Genomic DNA, 21605 nt, shown 5'->3' with positions numbered 1-21605 from the left:
AGATGATTAAATTTTTTCCCTTATTGTAGCATGTGTTTTTTTAGAAGAAGTTTATGTTTCTAGGTTTGTTTGTGTGGATTGTTTGATACATTTTTGTTGACTTTTTTTTAAATAAATCTATTTTTTTATTGAGATCGTATAGTTAGGTGCAGACAGGCACATAGTTACCTAATTCGCGGTTCGTTTCAGTACGGGCTCGTGAATCGGGTATGCAATTCGCTAAGTCTAACGTATTCGGTACGAACCGGTACGATGTACCATGTAGTTCGGTTCGATGTACCCAAAACCTATTTATAATTTGTATATATATAATGTTCATTTAATACTTTTTATGCATAAAAGTATAAGCTTAAGTATCAAATGTAAACTACTGAAAATATAGGAAGTAAATTGTTAAAATAACAAATTAATTTTATACTTTTTAATAGCTTTTATGTAAGAGTTTACAAATTTCAGGGACTAAATGTAAAGAATGTTAAATATTAAAGTACCTAAAACCCTAAAAATATTAATCCCGCCGCTCTTTCTCTTCCGTCTTTTTCCTTCTTCTTCTTTCAGTTACACTTTTCAACATTTAACCCTAAAAATGTCCATTAAACTCAAATTTATGGACCTAATTCACCATAATCGTACCCCTTAGTTGAATTTTAGGACCTAATTCGCAGAATCAACAACGATCGGATCGAAATTTTAGGCTTAAACGGAACGCCGAATCGGGCTTAATCGGAACGCCGAACCAAAGCGATTGAATTCGCTTTCGAATTCCGATTCGGTACGAACCAATCCAATACGAAATTCGCGGCTAGGGTAGCGAATTAGGTAACTATGGACAGGCATAATAAGAATTTAACATGACATTATTTTAAACTCTTAAAATCTACTGTTTTTGTAGAAGAAGTTTATGTTTCTAGTTAGATAACTTGACATTATAAATGTAGCATATGGATTTGGAAAAAAGGTTCAAGTATACAATTTAGTATGTTAATTGTTAGTAATCACGCAATAGATTTATGGGGATTTATGGTTTTGTTTGAAACCGTGAAATCGGTTGTTGGTATAGGTAGATTAAATTTTTTTTATTTTAAACTCAATCATTTCCTTATTGGCTCCTTTTATATTTCATAGAAACATCCAAACGATTTACAATAAACTCAATTTATTATTGAAGTACAAATCAAATCGGAACAAACCGTTGGTAATGATTCGGTTTGGTTGGTTACAATTTTCAACGACCCGGTTTCAGTTTTCGACGACAAAATACCGTTACTAACAATTTGGCTTACGGTTTAGCTATCAAAACCGGACTACAAACACCTATACTTAAAATGTTATTTTTAAAACTAAAACAAACTATGACAATACAATACTCAAATTAAATAGAATGAAACAATCGTTTTTATGGTGCATTTAAATAAAAATAAAATACTAACGTACGAAAAAGTCATGAACAACAACAATCATACCCATTATTTCCCACAAATAGCCTAAGCTATCATTAAGGTTTTGTGAAGGGTGAGATGTAGACAAACCTTACCTCTATCCCTAAGGATAAAGATGTTGCTTCCGGCGAGACCCCCTAACTAGAAAGTAGTACGAAAAAATTTATGATCGTTTAAAAATGATAGGGAAAGTTGGGTTAAAAGTTAAATTAATAAGGGTAGATAAGTAAAATATAGATGTTAAATTTTTAACTATTCATTAAATTTACAAATTAATGATTAAAGCAGAGAGACTAAGATTGTAACTATCTTGAATAAATATGAAAGACAAGTAATATTTAAAATGTTACAATGAAAACTCTACCTCTCTTTAAAGTTGTGACATATACTTAAAAATTTTTAAAACTCTTAAAATCTACCGTTTTAATTTGACTATGACTTCTATATTATATATAAAAAGAATAAGTATAGATAAGGAACGCCTTAACAACCATCACATCGATGTCTATTTCTATTTTAGGAACTAAGATAAGATTTTTATAAAGTAAGATTCGTTTTTTTTTTAAATAATATATTTCTTACACATATAAACACAAATCGAACTACATCTGGATAATGGGTAAGCGAGCAACAAACTGCGTCGCTATCCCCTTTTGAATCGCAAAGCCTATTCTACTAAAGATCAATCATTGGTTCCTCGGGCTCTGCGAGTCACTTTGGACACCTTCTGCACCCGCTCCAAAAAGCGAACGCCTCGGGAGCTAGGGATCCAAATGTGTCGAAGGCAAAAGGAATGAACTCGTGCTGATTCTCCAAACACGTTGTCTCGTGCTTAGCAACCTTTCTAGATTCCGCCCTTAAATCCGTATGTTCTGGAACGAAGTAATTGTCTCTCATCCCCACCAACGGGGACACCCCAGTGAGGTCGACACACAGATGCTTACCCCTGCCCATCCAAACACAAAAACGTCCGCAATACGCATGGTAGATCTCCCCTCTCGTGGATTAGTCAGAAAGTTAACAGGTGCCTCTTTCTTGGCTGAGATCCCGGCACGCATAAGCACATCTCATAAGACATCTCTAACCCAGTCGTGACGATACTTGAATCCAGGCAATTCCTTACAGTGGAGGGCATGCTCACCAAATCTATCCAAACATGCTTTTTTACAAATGGGGCATGATTCATCTGGAGGAAAAAAAGGAATCATAAGCCGGTATTTAAGGATGGATTTGTATTCAATTGCCGACATCCGTTGCCCAAGACCTTCAATGGGCACAACAGTCAAAAAATCATGGGCATGAGCCCCCTTGAGACAAGCAAAAACTGTCTTTTGTCTCGGGGTCATATCGAATCGCTCATTCAAATCATGTGTGTGTTTACCATAAACAAACTTGTCGAAACAATAATCTATCACCTATTTGTTACGTAGCAATGATCTATGACGTGAGATTAAAGCACGTCAAAGCACCTTAAGCAAGTTGTATTTATGTAAAACATATAACTACATTTGCCTAGTCACGGGGAGAGATAATTTGTCATCGTGGCCAACATTTGACTTGAAAGTAAGTATTCATCTTTAACTTTTTCCCTTAATATTGTCGTACACTGATTTCCCAAGACGAAACAAGTCTTTTAGATGTGTGGAATAACATTCGATACATGGCAAGTAATTGTCATTCCATGTTGTTTTAGAGGTTTATTTGGGTCACGTGTCAAAGTCTTACCTTGCCATATAAGCTGGTATACGACATGTCGGATACAAACACGACACTCCTGTCGTATATATTAGTGTTATGATTATACGCAAACAGAATTGAACGTGTCAAATGTACAAATAACTATAATTATTATCATAACACTAGATTAAACGTGTCAAATGTGAAAATAATTATAATTTCATTTCGATCCTATCTCACCATGTATAAAAGTGTCTTCTTTTTAATTCAATCATTAAATTGACATAAAACTAAATATAAAAACATACATTTAAATATTAAATTAAAAAAAAAAGACAAAACGAAAAAGACGACATCCATAGAATAAAAAGGTCATAAATTTAAGCAAACAGGGTCAACATTAGTTGTTGAACAGTTTACTTTCTATAAACAACAACCCACCTGAAATCCCCAAACTACCCTTACTAACTCTGTGACCCAACGTTGTTTTCGATGGCACTAAGGTAGTGAGAACCGTAGGTTGTCGTAGGTGGTGGCACGTGGATCCATCTGGTGTTTTGTTATTGCGAAGAAGCGGTCTTATAGGGTGTGTGTAAGTTTGGAAGGCAGTTAGAACCACAAGGCTCAATGAGTATAAACTGCTGGGGGGTTTAAGCCCTTCTGAGGGTTTTTCTTATTATTAATTAACAACATTATTATTATTATTATTGCTTTTAATTGTTCATATATTGGTATTATTACTGTTAAGATTATTGTTGTACGTCGTCGTTTTGAGGATTTGAAACAAGAGAAGGTTGAATTTGGATTCCGACGATATAATAAAGATGAATCGATGAATTTGAAGGAATGTGTTGGGGTAATGATATTATTATTATTATAATTGAATTTGGTGCGATCTGACGTGGTGAATTTTGGTGGGAATTTGGTTTATATGGTGAAATTGGTGTGTTGTTTATTGGTCGCTGATTATGGTGTCCACCAGGTGTTTGTTAAAATGCCTCTGTGAGTTTTGTTATTATTCTTCAGGGTTTTGTGAGGGTTTTGAATTATGTTCATTCCATCATACATACCCTTTATCATCTTCAAGTTCAGGTTTTTTTTTGAGATTTCGAAATCTTATATGAAAGTTATGTGTTTTATGGCATTTAAGATTTGATTATGGAAATGTGGATTTGTGTTTGTGATCTATGTGTTATGTTTGATGATTGTGAATGCTTAGATTAATTTTTTTTAAATATTTTTTTTTATTAAAAATGCTTTCTTTGGTGTTTAAGTAGGTTTTCTTGATATGATCACTGAGAAATGGTGCTGCAAAAGCGGTTAGAATATGGATTTAATGGCTATCAAGTACCTCCAACGCCCCGGGCTGCCAGATCAGCCACGGTAAACATTTCGTTACTATAAGAAATTATTCCATTTTCTTCATAATCTTGAAATAATTTTGTTTCTTTTGTTTTTATGTTTATATAGAGGAGGGTTCCATCTTGGAAGAAAATCGAAGACAGTAACATTATCAGTAATAGTAACAATAACAGTAATAATAACAATAACAAGCAAATGTGTGCGTTTGATTTACTGGCTACGGTAGCTGGAAAGCTACTGCAGGAGGGTGGTGAAAAGGAATCTGAATCCGTTAAAGATTCGGCTACAAAGATTGAACAACAAAATGTCGATAATGCCCCTTTGAATATTAACATTTGTGATCAAGGAAGCTGCAACAGGAGTTTTTTTGTGTCTGAAATAATCTCACAAGCACCTGCGATTCAAGATTCTAATTCGGGACCGTCATCAGGTATAACTGTTTCTGATTGCTCGGAGAAGTCAAAGATAGACAATGTCAAAGTCAAAGTCCCGTTTAGCGTCAAAACAGACGAAAGGAATAGTAAATCGATAACACATGAGGCTCCAAAGCCAAAGCCACTAGTGGTTCATAGTATAGATAATAATAACAATAATTATAATAATAATAATAATGTCGAGTTTTCATTTTGCAAAGATAATGTAAATTTAGTTGTTAGAGAAAATGATGATGATGAAAAATTTTCTGGGGTCACTCGGGATGTTAATAAGAACTTTAAGCAACCACCGCGTATTGGAGATCGAAGGATTAGACGGTTTTTGGCATCTAAATACTGGAAAGCGAGCCCGAAATTGAACGAGGATGTGAATTGTGACGATGGTGAGTCGTTTTGAACTTTTGAATTTTTGGTCATTTTTTAAATATAAAAATGTGAATTATGTGAAATATTGTTTTGCAGATGTTTATAGTAACAAGAAAACATGTTTCAAAAGACAAAGGTCAATGAAGGATTATCCTTTTAAGAAAAGACGACTCTATGAACTAGATAATTTTTCGAATAACGATGATGTGGTTGATAGTGAAGCTAAACCTAGCCCGCCTCGAAAGGATCCAATCGATAACGGGTTTAGTTCGGGTGTCAAATCTGAAGGAGGTTTGTCGCATTTTTACAAATTGATTATCTGATTATTGTGACTTTTATAGATAATGATTAGTGTTAATGTTTGTATATGTAAAATTAATCCGTTGATATGGATTAACTTTTTAAAAAAATAAACAGAATTTGTTAAAACACTAAAACGAGTTATTTTATGATTATCACAACATTAAACAGCATGATCACATTCCAAATACTATCTTCTACTTCATATGTGTTCTTCATTTTTGTGATTGATAGGTACGAAAACATTGGGATTATTATCAAAGCACAATCCCGCTTTTCAGTCTCGGGATTCCCATGGTAATAAACCCCTTTCAGTTATATTATTGGTATCCAGTCAAAGTTCACATGTGAAAGATATTTTTGCGTTTACTCAGTGAAACTGAAGATAAAATCTTTTCGAGTTCCCGAGCTTTTCTTTGAGTTACCAAAAACTGCAACTGTTGGTTCTCTAAAGGTATTATCTTTATTGTGTTTCCCTGTGTAGAAGATAATATTTGGATGTGTTTCTGTCTTTTGACATTATAATAAAACTGATTATTATGATTTGCAATCCATATAGTCATGAGTTGACTTTGGTTGACTTATTTTTTCAACAGAGGACCGTTATGGAGGCTGTGACTTCCTTACTTAGCAGTGATCTACATGTTGGTGTGTTGCTTCAAGGGAAAAAAATTAGAGATGATGAGAAAACTTTGCTACAAACCGGCATTCATAACAAGCTAGATGCAGTAGGTTTCGCATTGGAACCTAACCATTTGCAAAATCAGCCATCGTTATGCCATAAAGATCAGCCGGTTCAACTAACTCCTGACATGCCTAAGCCCTTAATAAGGTATATATTCATGGCGGTAGTTAAAGAGGTGGCAAAATGGGCTACTAAAAACTTGCTCCCATCAAATTGTGTAAATTTGTGCGGGTCAAAACGGGGCGGTTTGATCCAAAACACCTTTTGGTCCCAATATTTTCAATTTCTCCATATTGTTAGTGGTGGGAAAATGGGTGGGCCAGAATCATTAGGTAACGGCTTGAAACGGGTTCGGGTCAAAATGGATAATTTTGTGAGGGTTAAATCAAGGTTGGGTTGACCCAAAACACTTTTTGGTCCAAATCTTTTTTAGTTTTTACATAATTAGTGGTGGAATATAGGCGGGCCATAAAGATTGGGTAAAGGCTCAAAATGGCGTCAGTTGACCCAAACAGTTTTGGCCCAAATCTTTATTAAGTTTTACGTATAGTTAGCGGTGGGAAAATGGACGTGTCAGAACAACTGGGTAACAGCTCAAAACGGGTTTGGGTCAAAATTTGTAATTTTTTGCAGGTCAAATCAGGGTTGGGTTGACCCAGAACACCTTTTCCCTTTTTCTAGTTAATGTGTCAACTAAGATTACAAAGAATATATTAGTTCAATAATGATTCAGTTTCTTGAATAAATTGAGTTAAAAGGTTTGTGCATGTAAATAACACTTTTTGGCAATTTTTGACCCGTTATAGATAAAATTATTTTGAATCGACCCATTAACTAAAATTTTGTTTTTCTGTTATGGTATTAGGTATACACCGGCACCAAATATAAGCAACAAGTTGGTGGTTCAACCTGCAGTACCACCTCATGCCTCACCAGATACACCCATGACAAACTATGGTGGTTCGGTTGAAAGTGACCATGACTCGGCACCATCACCACCCACTCTATCTATGGATCACAAAAGTGGTCCGGACGCAAGGGCTTTGGTCATGGTCCCAGCTATGAACCACCCAAGGGCATTGGCTGCGGTTCCGTTAAGAAAATGCAAGCGGTCTGAGGTGGCGCAAAGAAGAATTCGTCGACCTTTCTCGGTTTCGGAGGTTGAAGCTTTGGTTCAAGCCGTTGAGAAGCTCGGAACCGGAAGGTGTGCTTCTTTTAAAGTTATATTTAAGTTTTATAGAATAAACCCTTTTTTTTTAATTGTTTTTTGATATTTCAGATGGCGTGATGTCAAATTACGAGCCTTTGATAATGCAAAGCATCGCACTTATGTCGATTTGAAGGTAAATGATCTACTTGATTGGTACATTATGACACGTGGCTTGTTATGATTGGTCCATGATGCAGGATAAGTGGAAAACACTGGTTCACACTGCAAGAATATCACCACAACAAAGAAGAGGTGAGCCGGTGCCACAACAACTCTTAGACCGGGTGCTAGCCGCACACGCGTATTGGTCACATCACCAAGCTAAACAACAATTCAAACAACCATCACAACTCGAAAGTAATCGGCTCATTTGAATAAAGAGATAAAAGTTATTAAAGAAAAAGTAAAGTAGACCCTATTTATCTTTCTTTCTTACACTCGTCCTCCCTTTATGTTGTTATATCTGTAATTATCATAACTATTTTAACAAGAAAAGGGAGGACGGGTAGTAATTAAAGTGTTTTACTGGGTTGGCGCGACGTTTGTAAATGGGTCAACCGAATAAGAGCTAATATAGCTAAACAGATTCTATCGGAGAACGCCTATCGGTGTTATCCTGTTAATGTTTCCGGGGTTTTTTTGTGTAGTTTAAAGAGTTAATGAGAGGTGTATTTGGATTATGTTGTTGAATAAGATGGCCAAAGTATGGGAGTTTTGATGTATTTGTGCCTTTTATATACATTTATGTTTGTTGCCAAATGATGCCATTATGGGCATTAGTCATGTAATCATGTGTATGCCTAGCAAGAAGTGATAGCCGATTTGGGTTGAGTGTCGGGTTATAACGGGTTTGTCTCACACTAGGTACATATCAGAACGAGTTTAGATCAAAATTAACCTAGGCTAAACTGAGTAGTTTTATATAGAAAAAAAGGTATCAAAATAAGTTCACATGTATGTATTAATCTTTTTTGATGGCGAGTGATGAATGGTGGATATTGGCCGTGAAGACGGAGACCCGCAGACGAGGTCACGCTGATGGCGTGGATGTGGCGATGAGGAGAAGGTGTTGTAAGTGACATGGTGGTGTCAATGGTGGTGTTTACGTCGGCGACAATGGTGATTGGGGTGTTCTGGGGGTGACGGTCGTTTGGTGGAGGTGACAACTAACAATGGCCGTGAGTGTTACTCGCTTATTTGGACCCTTTTTTTATTAGAGCTATCAAGAGTTCTTAAAGCGACTCATTCTAACCTGTTGAATAATTTGAACCGACCCATGTGAACCCGTACACATTTTTCTTTTATTATCAAAAACCCATATATTGATTAGTCAGTCATGAGTGTTTGGTTAAGGATTGTCACCAAAATCAGTCAAAAGAAAAAAGGTTTAGGATTATGAAAACCATGAAATAGGACTAAGAATACATCAGGAGAAGAGAGTGAATTATGTATCCAAATCAAATATGTTCACTTGATATACTTAGGTGTAACATGTGACTTTAAAATCGAGTATCCATCACACTTATGAATTGGATAACTCCTAAAACATTTTTTATTAACCAATAAATTATTTGAAAACTTAGTTGGATTCAAATTCAAACACCAATATCCCCATTTTAATAAATTATTTTTAATTAACACCATTTTAGTAAATACTTTTTAAAAAACACTCATTTGAAAATAAAGAAAGTTGTGTCTTTCTATTTGAGTTGTGTTATTATAAAGGGTTTCATATTTGTTTTTATCTTATTTTATTATTATTTATGAGTCAATTGCTTCGTTGATCCATGGTATAATATGTATATCTCAACAAATGCATTTCTCACTAACATTAGATTATAAGATGTCAACAATGCAATTTACGGATGGCTACGGACACCCTCATGAAGGTGAAGGATGCACGAAGCCACAAATGAAACTTTGGTGACGAGATACGAGCCAAGTAACGAATGTCACCGTATCAATAGATAGCGAGTGAAGCCGTGGCACCGTATTGAGCGGGTTTGCCTGTGGCCGAAGGATGAACCAAAGTTCGTAGCAATGGGCGAGCTCACATCTGTCTGTCGATGGGCCCCTTTCTAAAAAAGTAGTAACAGGTTAATGAACTTATAAACTCTACATAATACTTGAATTTGCATACCAATTGTTATTTGAATTTAACTTTATATATTTGATATAATATAAGTTAGATAGTATTTAAACTGTAATAGTCAACCCCATATACCAACAGATATGGTTTGTTTTGCACGTTAGGAGCCATCATATTTGTTTTTTTGTTTCCAAGTAAAAACTATTCAGTTGAGTACCCTTTTTATTTTTAAGACAAAGCAAATTAAATTAGAAAGCAAAGAGCCTCTAGCTAGATGGAACAATATATATTAGACGTGGCTCAATGGTAGAGCACTCACTTTACTAGTGAGAGTTAGATGGTTCAAACTTTACTATCACCAATTTATATGAGAGATATGAGGGATTACCCTGGTTTGCCGGGGTTTGAGTCCTGATCTCACCCGGTTTTACCATCTCCTCGCTGTCGTGCCGTTTGGTGGGTGTGGGGTCGGGTTTTATCCTTCAATAGGTGGACTGCTAGGGGCTCCGTCCGTCCGGACTCATGACCGGCTCGGGCTACCTTTAGCCAATGGAGGCCACGTACGAAATACCCGGCGTTACTTAATTGGTCGTTAAAAAAATAAAGGAAGCTGGATGGAACAAACAGTCTACAGCCAAATAACAAATTACTTAAACCAAGAAAAAGGCCAAAGGAGAGACCATCCTATCTTGCCAAACAATCTCCTTATGTGAAGATATGTGCTTTCCATAAAGATTAATTTTAATGTTCACTGGAACGAACTCTATGGTGAAAACTCTTTTGTTGAACGTTTCGCGTTTCTTTGTTTCCAAATGCTCCAAATATAAGAGTAGATAATAGCCTTCAGAATTCTTTTCCTCGAATGAGAAGACAGGTGAGAGGCTACCTCGAGAAGTTGTTCCATCGACCCAAGAGCGGTTAAGTCCCATCCACACCATAAAGAAACAACCCTCCAAACCTCTTTAGCCCGAACACAATTAAGAAAGACATGATCCGGAAATTCATCTGACAACGAGAAAAAAGTACAAGTTCGTGATATTGAAACCAAACTCATAGCCAAAAGATTAACCGCCACCGGGATTCTATTTAGAAGTAGTTTCCATACGAAACAGTTTAGTTTAATAGGAATCCAACCTTCCCAAATGCAACGAGTAACATCAAAATCATCATAAATCTTCGAAGCCATAAGCACCACCACGCTAACTCCAATTGTCATCTTTACCGGAAGGGAACAAATACAGTACCACCATTAATTACGAACTACTATATCTGTTGTGAACATGTTTAACTATAAAGTTATCATCTCGTTCGTAAACAATGAATCCAAAACACGATAAATGATATTAAAAACATGACATTTATTACGAACTACTATATCAGTTGTAAACATAACAAAATGGTGTGAGATTCACCTTACATGTCATATTACTACAACAATTTAATTATTATATTTTTTTCACTATTTGAAAATTAAGTAGTTTATTATAATAAATAATTTAATCATAAAACAAACACATATAAAAGATGGTGACTGTATAAAATATCTTAGATATGTGAGTTGACGGATTGTTTGAATAATCTTTATTCAAATGTTACCCATAAAAAAAAAGATATAAAACAATTTTAATTTATTATTGTTGTTATTAATAATCGAATTTATGGTGAATTTCAAAGATATTTGAATATTCATAGAAGAATATTGAATGAAAGATTTGGTTAGATTTAAGACACGCGTTCATGCTGTTTTGAGATTGAGATCGCATCCACATATTTTCTCGGATCAGTCAAATGTGCGTAGATTTCTTTTAAATATTTATTTATACTTACTAAAATAATAAGACAAAATAAAATAAGATAATGTCATTCTCACTGGGTGGCTTATTCCCCAAGCATTTGAGTTGAACAAGAAAAAAAATATTCACTCACAAACTTATCTATAAAAAGCCACACATCTTGCATAAACAATTAAATTATATAAAAGAATACAAGAATTTATATAAGTTAAGCATAGGAAAATATTTAATATTTTTAATAAATTCATAATATTAAAGAGTAGTTTGATCGGTCAGAGTTTACCTCTTAGTCGGTCAAACCTCTAAATATTCAGTATAAGATTGCTAAACAATCTCTAATTGTCTTGAAAATAAACAAAAGATATTGTATTCTTTTATATAATTTATTCAAATGTTACCCATAAAAAAAAGATATAAAACAATTTTAATTTATTATTGTTGTTATTAATAATCGAATTTATGGTGAATTTCAAAGATATTTGAATATTCATAGAAGAATATTGAATGAAAGATTTGGTTAGATTTAAGACACGCGTTCATGCTGTTTTGAGATTGAGATCGCATCCACATATTTTCTCGGATCAGTCAAATGTGCGTAGATTTCTTTTAAATATTTATTTATACTTACTAAAATAATAAGACAAAATAAAATAAGATAATGTCATTCTCACTGGGTGGCTTATTCCCCAAGCATTTGAGTTGAACAAGAAAAAAAATATTCACTCACAAACTTATCTATAAAAAGCCACACATCTTGCATAAACAATTAAATTATATAAAAGAATACAAGAATTTATATAAGTTAAGCATAGGAAAATATTTAATATTTTTAATAAATTCATAATATTAAAGAGTAGTTTGATCGGTCAGAGTTTACCTCTTAGTCGGTCAAACCTCTAAATATTCAGTATAAGATTGCTAAACAATCTCTAATTGTCTTGAAAATAAACAAAAGATATTGTTCTGTTTTGATAGAATATATGTCTTGAGCAAACATCGATATCATCCCTTGTTGATCAAATTGCATAGGTTGCCACTAATTTTATTTTGTCATTTTAACACGAGATAAAACAGTTATATTTTTATTTGGACTCAACGAAATAGATAAAGGTTGTGAAAAAATATTTATATATACCAACCAGGGTTGATGCATAGTCAGATAGTGACATAGGCTGCCAGATCGCACGTTGTTCACCAAGCACGGTGAATGCATAGTCAGACCGTGACATATGCCGTAAGATCACACCTAATTTACAAAAAAAAAAAACACTACTTTACAAAAGGGAAAATTACCTAAATAAACAAGTTTGACTAAAAAATTACCAAAATAGACATGTCTATTTAGCCTACATCTTTTCAATCATTGGTTTTTTAACCAATAAACAACTGCTACGTCATTGAAGCCGGCTAAGGCGGCTAAGCCTTAGCCTCCACTTTATGGGCACGGAATTTTATAAAAAGTAAACGGGTCCCACCTTTAACCAATAAAAATTCGACACGTGTCAAAGGCGGCTAAACTTAGCCTACATCTATGGTTATTTAGCCGGCATCTTTGACTCTTAGCCGGCTTCGGGATATGTGTCTATTTAGTTAGCCGGCTCCAACTCGGCTTGTAGGCTAAGGCTTCACTTAGTCGCCTTCAATCTTTTCATTTAGCCGTCTAATTTTAGCCGCCAAAATTGAATATTTTGTACCTTATTAAATATTTAGCCGGCTTCACTTAGCCGTCTTCTTAGCCGGTGTAAATTTAGCCGCCAAAATTGAATATTTTACCAACTTACCAACTCTATTAAATATTTAGCCGGCTTCACTTAGCCGTTTTCTTAGCCGGTGTAAATTTAGCCCCCAAAATTAAATATTTTACCTACTCACTTAATTATTTAGCCGGCTTCGCTTAGCCGCCAATTTTTTTTCTCTTAGCCGACACGTTTTAGCCATCAGCAATAAATACAGAGGGTGAAGATGGTTTTATAATATGTAGGGAATGTAGTTGTTAGTTTTATAAAAATGGTTGGTGAAAAATTAAATTTGGGTAGCTAAGTATTTATTGTTGATGGCTAAAACGTGCCGACTAAGAGAAAAAAATTGGCGGCTAAGCGAAGCCGGCTAAATAATTAAGTGAGTAGGTAAAATATTTAATTTTGAGGGCTAAATTTACACCGGCTAAGAAAACGGCTAAATGAAGCCGGCTAAATATTTAATAAGGTACGGAATATTCAATTTTGACGGCTAAAATTAGACGGCTAAATGAAAAGATTAAGGGCGGCTAAGTGAAGCCTTAGCCTACAAGCCGAGTTGGAGCAGGGCTAAGAAGGAATCTTTGGAGCCGGCTAACTAAATAGACACGTATCCCGAAGCTGGCTAAGAGTCAAAGATGCCGGCTAAATAACCATAGATGTAGGCTAAGTTTAGCCGCCTTTGACACGTGTCGAATTTTTATTGGTTAAAGGTGGGACCCATTTACTTTTTATAAAATTTCGTGCCCATAAAGTGGAGGCTAAGGCTTAGTCGCCTTAGCCGGCTTCGATGACGTGGTAGTTGTTTATTGGTTAAAAAATCAATGATTGAAGAGATGTAGACTAAATAGACATGTCTATTTTGGTAATTTTTTAGTCAAACTTGTCTATTTGGGTAATTTTCCCTTTACAAAACCTTCAACTTCTGATTTTTCCAAACTTAAAAATAATCATCATATATCATCATCATCATCATCATCATCATCATCATCATCGTACTCACTATCGCACCAATAGTAAAGCTAGGCTTGAGCAACCTTACATCTACCCTTTATGAATAGATAAGTTGTTGTCTGCTTCCGGTGAGACCCCCAGCTCGATAGTAGTTTTGCATCAAGCATTGGACATAAGACACATAACACTCAACAATCGAAACCATGTCGATTGGTGTATGTACCCTTGTCTTTCGGCTATCAATGCCAGCACATGATGCAAGATTAACTTTCACCACTTTTAATGTTATTTTCACGAGATTGGTAAAACAACGTTAAAATTAGTACAATTTCACTTTTGCTCACTCGAGGGTTCACACATATATATACATTAAATTAGTGCAAACTTAAAAATAATCCATAATAGAAAAACACATTCAGGGGTGATTAATTTATATACACCCTAAATTCCTAAAAATCAGATTCTAAAGAAAATAAAAAAGCTAGAAAGAACAAAATAAGTTCCATTATTCGTTCATAATGCTTGTAAAAGTCGATAACTTTATTGAAAGTGAGAAGCACCGTTCTCTCTTATGATAAGATAGACTATGATGAATTATTGTAAAAGTTGATCACATTTTACATTGTTGATCTATACTATTTAATCTTATTTACAGTGAATTATTGTTGCTACTTTGGTATATATAGATAAAAGAACTTAACCGAGCCGAACAAGACCTTGTTTATGTTCGATCGTTTAACACTTTTATCCAACAAGCGAACGGTTCACGAACAAGTAACCGAACGAAATTTCTAATTCGTGTTAAGTCATTAAGGAAATTAACTTGTTCGTAAACGGTTCATGAACACAAACATTGTTTAATTTGATTTGATTAATCGAAAATGATCATTCATTCCGGCTACCAAGTTTGTGTTGGTATTTTCTTAACATTTATATTCATATAGTTTTACATATAAACTAATCACACAATACTCATATGCATACATATATATATATATATTATTGTTTATATTTATATTATAAAGGAAACTAATCACACAACAAGACTATACAAGTATTTTAAAGAAAAATTAAATTTTTTGACAAACAAACATTAAAGAAATGTATGGGTTTGAATCAAATACAAATGAAATTAACGTGCTAAACGTGAGAATCAAGTAGAGTAATTATATATACAAGTAGTGTAATTATGTTATTACATTATTGAGTAATTATCATAGAGTAACTACATAATTACTCTACTTGTATATATAATTACTCTATTTGATTCTCACGTTTAGCACGCTAATTAAATTTGTACGTTAATCTTCCCCAAAGAATGCAATTAGATGTAAACAAATATAAAGCAACGTAACTAAATAAATGAACGAACTTAAACGAACATTTCCACGTCGAATGTTGTCGAATCTTTTATTCTTGTCATTTACAAGAGAAAAACTAAATAAATGGACGAGGTTTTCTTGGTCGAACGTTGTCTTATCTTGTATTCTATTCTATTCTATTCTATTCTATTATCGTCAACATAATTTATAAGTGAAAAATAAGTGGTCAAAGAGATGCCACCTTCCAATCCCGACTGTAACATAGCATATACATATACGTCATGGTGACGGCAGAGTCAACTCACCTCTAACCTCGAACATTCGTTCACAAATCAAACTAAACGCTAGGGTTTATAAAATGTAAAATCGACAGCTAAATTCCTTCAATTCTTTCTTTCATTATCTTTTTCCACCCGCTGTTATCAGGTTTCTCATACACGCTTTGTTTTAGGTTTTATTTATTGATTGCTTATGAGCTAGCGGTTATTATTATTATTATCTATAAAGTTCGAAATCATTAGGTTTGATTTATTAATATTATTAGGTTTAGTTTGTGATTATTTACTAAATTCACGATGATTAGGTTTGATTTGTTGATTATTTACTAGTTCTTGATGATTAGGTTTGATTTATTGATATTATTAAGTTGATTCATTGATTATTTACTAGTTCGCGGTTATCAGGCTTAATTTATTGTTGTTACTAGGTTTGATTTTTTGATTAGTTACTAGTTCACGATTATCAGGTTTGATTTATTGATATTATTAGGTTTGAATATTTGATTATTTACTAGTTCGTGCCTATTAGGTTTGATTTATTGATTAAGTAGGATTACGTCATTTGCTTTTTTTATTGAAGCGGATGGACTGGTACCAGTTAGATTCAATTTTTTTGTCTAGAAATTGATAATTTGATAGATCATCCTGTTTACGTTACAGCTCTCCATTGATCGTTACTTTGTTGAATTTGTGGAAGTTATGAAGATGATCTGTTTCTTTTTTTACGCTTTAAATTTTAGAAACCGCTTGTAGAAATGATAGCTGAAGACTCCGCCTGATAACTTTTTTGCTTGCTAATGATGATTCAGGTGTGTTCCTGCTGTTGAGGTTTAGTTTTGGCTTGTGTTTTGTGAAGATCAAAGCTTAGATGGTTATGGAATCAGGAGACGATGACTACTTGGCTTACTTAAACGGTTTCTCTTTGAATGACGAGAGCATCATGCCTCTCTTTGGCTCAAATACTGGTCTCACCAATGGATATAGATTCAGAGATGAACGTTTAGATTTCAGTTTTCTAGAATCTTCTAACTCAGCACTTAAGTCTGCTCCCTGCACTTCAGATCTTTCTTCGTGTGTATCTACGGAGTCAGACTATGCTGAGGAGTTTGGTGACTGCGTCATCAAGTACATAAACCAGATTCTTGTGGATGAAGATGTTGAGGCTAAACAAAGCATGTTTCATGACCCGTTAGCCTTGCAAGCCACCGAAAAATCATTCTATGAGGCATTAGGTGAAAATCACCATCTTCCACAACAAATACCATCTAATGTTGAAACCCCTGAAACCTTTTTCTGTAGTTTAAGCGAATACAGTCCAAAAAGTAGCACAAATGGCAGCAACACCGCTGATTCTCACTGGTCTGGTGGTGATTCCTTAGAGGCAAAATCATCTGTTCAAACTCCTTCTCTTGAATACCCTTTATTGTCTTCATTTAGCTCTACCACTAGTGTTGCTAATGATGTGACGTTGGACACGTTGACTAGTCAACAGCTAGTTGAAAACATATTTAGTGACAGCGAGTCTATCTTGCAGTTCAATAGAGGGATGCAAGAAGCTAGTAAGTTTCTTCCTTCTATTAAACCTCTTGTTATCGATTTGGATCAGTACAACTTGCCTTCAAATACACGAGGTAATAATATTGTTGTCAAGGAAGAGACTGTGGAGACAGATAATATATTCAAAGGACGAAAACATTACCAAATTGAAGATAATTGTTACGAGGAAGAAAGAAGTAGAAAGCAATCTGCCATTTATGTAGAAGAAGTTATATCTGAAATGTTTGATAGAGTTGCTATCTGTACTGATCCTGGTGGTCCGTCAATGTCTGCTTGTGAAGAACCACCTAAAGGTGTAACAAAAAAGTTTCAAAAAAATCAATCATATGGGTACAGCAGTGGTTGGATTACTCGTTCTTGGGGAGGAAACTCTGGTGAACTTATGGATGTTAGAACACTATTGGTCAACTGTGCACAATCAGTTGCTGCTAATGACCGTTTGTCCGCAAACGAACAGTTGAAACAAATAAGACAGCACGCTTCTCCTGTAGGTGATGCTCCACAAAGGTTAGCTTATATCTTTGCCACTGGTCTCGAGGCCCGTTTAGCTGGCACTGGTTCTCAGCTTTATGCTGCCAACAGCGCCATATCAATATCAGCTTCTGAAAAGTTGAAAGCCTATCAACTTTACCTTTCCGCCTGCCCGTTCAAGAAAATCGCCATTTTCTTCGCTAATAAAATGTTATACGATGCAGCTTTAACGTCCTCCACCCTTCATATAATAGATTTTGGCTTCGCATACGGTTTTCAGTGGCCCGTTCTCATTAAGCATCTTTCACAGAGGCCTGGTGGGCCACCAAAGTTAAGGATTACTGGAATCGAGCTCCCAAGGTCTGGATTTAGGCCCGCTGAAGGTGTAGAGGAAACAGGCCGACGTTTGGCTGATTATTGTGCAAAACATAACGTCCCGTTTGAATATAACGCAATAGCAACTCAAAACTGGGAGTCAGTTAAAGTTGAAGATTTAAAGCTTCAAAGAAATGAGTGTGTTGCTGTGAACACACTAATTCGATTCAGGAACTTGCTTGACGAGTCGGTTACTGTCGATAGCCCACGTGACAGTGTTTTGAAATTAATAAGAGAGATGAAACCCGATATTTTTGTTCAAACGGTGGTGAACGGATCTTACAACTCCCCATATTTTGTCACGCGTTTCAAGGAAGCTCTTTTTCATTTTTCATCTATGTTTGATATGTTTGATGCTACATTAGACCGTAACGATGAACAAAGGATGAATTTTGAAAAGGAGTTTTTCGGGCGTGAGGCTATAAATGTGATTGCGTGTGAAGGTGGCGAGCGGGTTGAGAGGCCCGAGACCCTACAAGCAATGGCAAGAACGGCTCTCACGGGCTGGGTTCAAGGTCAAACCGTTGAACCGTGAGCTTGTGTCAAGACTGCGGGCCAGTGTGAAATCAGGGTATCATAGGGACTTTGTGTTTGATGATGACGGGAATGGGTGTTACAGGGTTGGAAAGGTCGGATTTTGCGGGCTAGTTCGTGTTGGGTGCCTGCATAGGGGGAATCCACATGATGCTTCAAAGTTTACAAAAGGTATTATTTTAGTATGAGTTTTATTATTATCTTGTTATATAATCATTAGTTAAGTACTTAATTTCTAGATAAATATTAATTAAACTCTTAAGGGCTATTATTAGCTACTAATCTTTTTAAAGTAAAAAAAAAGGTATATTAATTCAATACGTACTATTTATTAAGCAGAATGTGCATTCTTTATATAACTAAAAGCAATAAAAATGAATATATTAATCCAGCCCAATCACTTTCACCCTTTTTAATTGATATGAAAAATATAACCGTTGGACTATATAAGATTATAAGTCAAATTGAAACTAATAAAATAAAAGGGTTATTTTGGTCAAATCGCAGGGACTTAAACCGTATTTAACTCCTTTTTTTATATTTTGTTTTGAAGTAAATCTGCCTCAGTGCCTCCTAGAATTTCTCTCAAAACAACTGAAAGAAGTGAAAAATGGTTGTGAGAGAAAATAATAGGTGGTTAAGGTTTAATGTTAGATTCTTTTGAAATAAAATAAAATGTAGCTGTCAAGTATAGCCCCATGGTTTGTTGCTATCAGCCTATCAGAGCCCTTAAGTTATCTGAATTTTTGTTAATGTTATAATTTATAATTGTAGCTATCGTGTACATTAATATTTATATATTTAATAAACAAAAGGACATAAAATGTTCATTTAACACTGTTTAAGTTTAAACCCGACTCTTATTAGCTTTTGACATTAAATATTGTCCTTTCTGGTCCTAAAATGTTTCGATCTTTTTACCCAACCCATTTATTTAATTACAAATTAACAAGTTGCTCTTGTTGTCAGATGATGGCTTTTAACTAAGAAGGATGGGATATGAGGACTGAATTTGTGAGCTACTTGTAAGTCATGCATATCATAATTTTGTCATTAAGTAGTTGTTTGATTATTGTTTAGGAAACCGTGTTTGATCAGATACATTATGGTATATGCTAATTTACTAGGATTGTTATAGAAACATAATTAATGTAACTGAAGTTGTCTGTAAGTGATCTCTGTTTGAAGTTAGTTTTATATCGTCTTTCGGGCATGCAGGGTTCTGCCTTATTGTTTGCTGTACACTTATACTGAACCCTGATGGCCTGATGTATTTACAGGTGAATCAGACATCTTCCTCTATAAACAGAGCATGTTGTTCACTGGATTTTGTCCAGAATACAGGGAACTTTTAGGCCTGGCAGACAAGTCGGTTAGGGTGGGTTCGGGTCAAAACGTGTCAATTCAAGAAATGGTTATTTTGGTTTGGGCCTGGACGGGTTCGGGCTGGATTTCAAAAATATTTCCAAAATGTTAAGTATTTCATCCATAGTACGCCCATTAGACACATAACCGGCTCCGCACGAGTAATCAAGGCTGACTATAGATTGCGGGTGTGCAATGACAGGACTAAGCAAAGAACAAGATAAAACATTTTGGCTACTAATTTAATGCTTAAATCCTTCCATAAACAGTGATTAAAATAAAAAGAAAATTCAGTTTTGGACATGAAGCAGACCAGAGGGGTAGTGAACGGACCGAGCCAAAAACTAGGTCAAATTAGATCTATTTCATAGCACGGACAGCGGTCTGGTTTAGTTATGGTTTGACGCGTTTTTGCACACCTGCATTACACAATTTCAGTCAAGTCCCAACTCCCAAGTATATGGCAGTAAAGTTATTGAATTGAGTCATAGTAACAGGTGGATTAAAAAAGACCTATAGGGATTTATAATCATGTTTTGGTTCTCGGTTTTGGGATGTTAAGAATTCTAATGATTAAAGATTTAATAAAGAGAAAAATTCCCTGATTCAATTTATACTAAAAGGACTTAACTTGTTTTGAAATATTAGGGTGTTCAATGTTAACTCCTTTGAGAAATATATTTATTTTTTTGAAAGAAAACTTTTATTAACAACCAGCCCGCCAACTCTGGCTCCATGAAAGAAAGAGAGCCGCGGGAAACCAAAGCCTATTATATCACGTCAAATTTACATCATGAATTCCAATCTATACAACCCTTTTTATATCTACATCTTAACCAAAGGAAGCTCAGAATTCTTATCTCCGCAACCACATCAGTGACCTTCAAATATTTATCCGAAAATAAGAGATCATTTCTAGCTAGTGATGCCATAAAAAGTCCAAAACATGTGCAACATATAGGTAGCGTTTGGTATGCAACAATCATAGGAGGAATGAAATGATTCATTGCTTGGGAATGAAAAAAGTAGTGTTTGGTTGCTCAATGGAATGGAATCATCCATTACACATGGAATCTCATTCCATCAAAACCATTCCTTCCCACCCCCTTCTTTTTTTCCATTCCATTCCTCATTCACTCTACTTTCTCAACAACACCACCACCTAACAATATCAACCACAACTACCACCACCACCACCACCACCACCCCGCCGCCACTGTCGTCGTCTCCACCACCACCACCTCCGCCACCACCACCGTCATCGCCGCCACCACCACTAGCGCTACCACCGCCTTCGCCGCCGCCACCATTGTCACCGTAACATCACAACCATTGTCACTTCAACCATTATCACCGTCCCCGCCACCATTGTCACCGTAACCACCACAACCATTGTCTCTGTCGCCGCCTGACCTTCACCGCCACCACCACGTGACCTCCACCATCCTAACATCGCTATCACTACCAATACTACCATCTCTTGACCATTGTCACCCCTCCTACCACCACAACCACCGCCCTTGCCACCTGATAACCACCACCACCGCCGCTACCACCATTTTTCGTCGCCGGAGTTACCACCACCACCACCGTAGCCATTACAGTTATTTTTTTTATTTTTTATTTTTTTTGGTTAAAAAATTACTTTGAGATAAGAG

The 21605-nt window shown here is 35.3% G+C and overlaps 2 protein-coding genes and 1 pseudogene across 3 annotated transcripts; 2 read left to right on the top strand and 1 right to left on the bottom strand.

Moving 5' to 3' along the window:
• Positions 1–4360: 4360 nt before the first annotated feature.
• LOC143544054 (telomere repeat-binding protein 5-like) lies at positions 4361–8425 on the top strand. Its single transcript, XM_077036222.1, has 9 exons — positions 4361–4499; positions 4587–5295; positions 5375–5569; positions 5813–5875; positions 5953–6032; positions 6175–6410; positions 7129–7467; positions 7543–7606; positions 7671–8425. Exons 1-9 carry the CDS (start codon positions 4419–4421, stop codon positions 7845–7847), a joined length of 1944 nt encoding a protein of 647 aa, XP_076892337.1. The 5' UTR covers positions 4361–4418; the 3' UTR covers positions 7848–8425.
• Positions 8426–10325: 1900 nt separating this feature from the next.
• LOC143544033 (uncharacterized) lies at positions 10326–10778 on the bottom strand. Its single transcript, XM_077036211.1, has one exon. It carries the CDS (start codon positions 10776–10778, stop codon positions 10326–10328), a length of 453 nt encoding a protein of 150 aa, XP_076892326.1.
• Positions 10779–15612: 4834 nt separating this feature from the next.
• LOC143544084 (scarecrow-like protein 14) lies at positions 15613–19779 on the top strand (annotated as a pseudogene). Its single transcript, XR_013137190.1, has 3 exons — positions 15613–15793; positions 16455–18753; positions 19552–19779. The product of XR_013137190.1 is annotated as a scarecrow-like protein 14 (transcript).
• The last annotated feature ends 1826 nt before the right edge of the window (positions 19780–21605 follow it).

This window comes from Bidens hawaiensis, unplaced genomic scaffold (assembly GCF_021521415.1).
Source record: "Bidens hawaiensis isolate Kalapana, Puna unplaced genomic scaffold, B.hawaiensis_p1.1 tig00013426_1, whole genome shotgun sequence".
In the NCBI taxonomy this organism is placed as follows: domain Eukaryota; kingdom Viridiplantae; phylum Streptophyta; class Magnoliopsida; order Asterales; family Asteraceae; genus Bidens; species Bidens hawaiensis.
The sequence above is the reverse complement of the archived record's forward strand: the minus strand, read 5'-3'. Positions and strand labels throughout refer to the sequence as shown.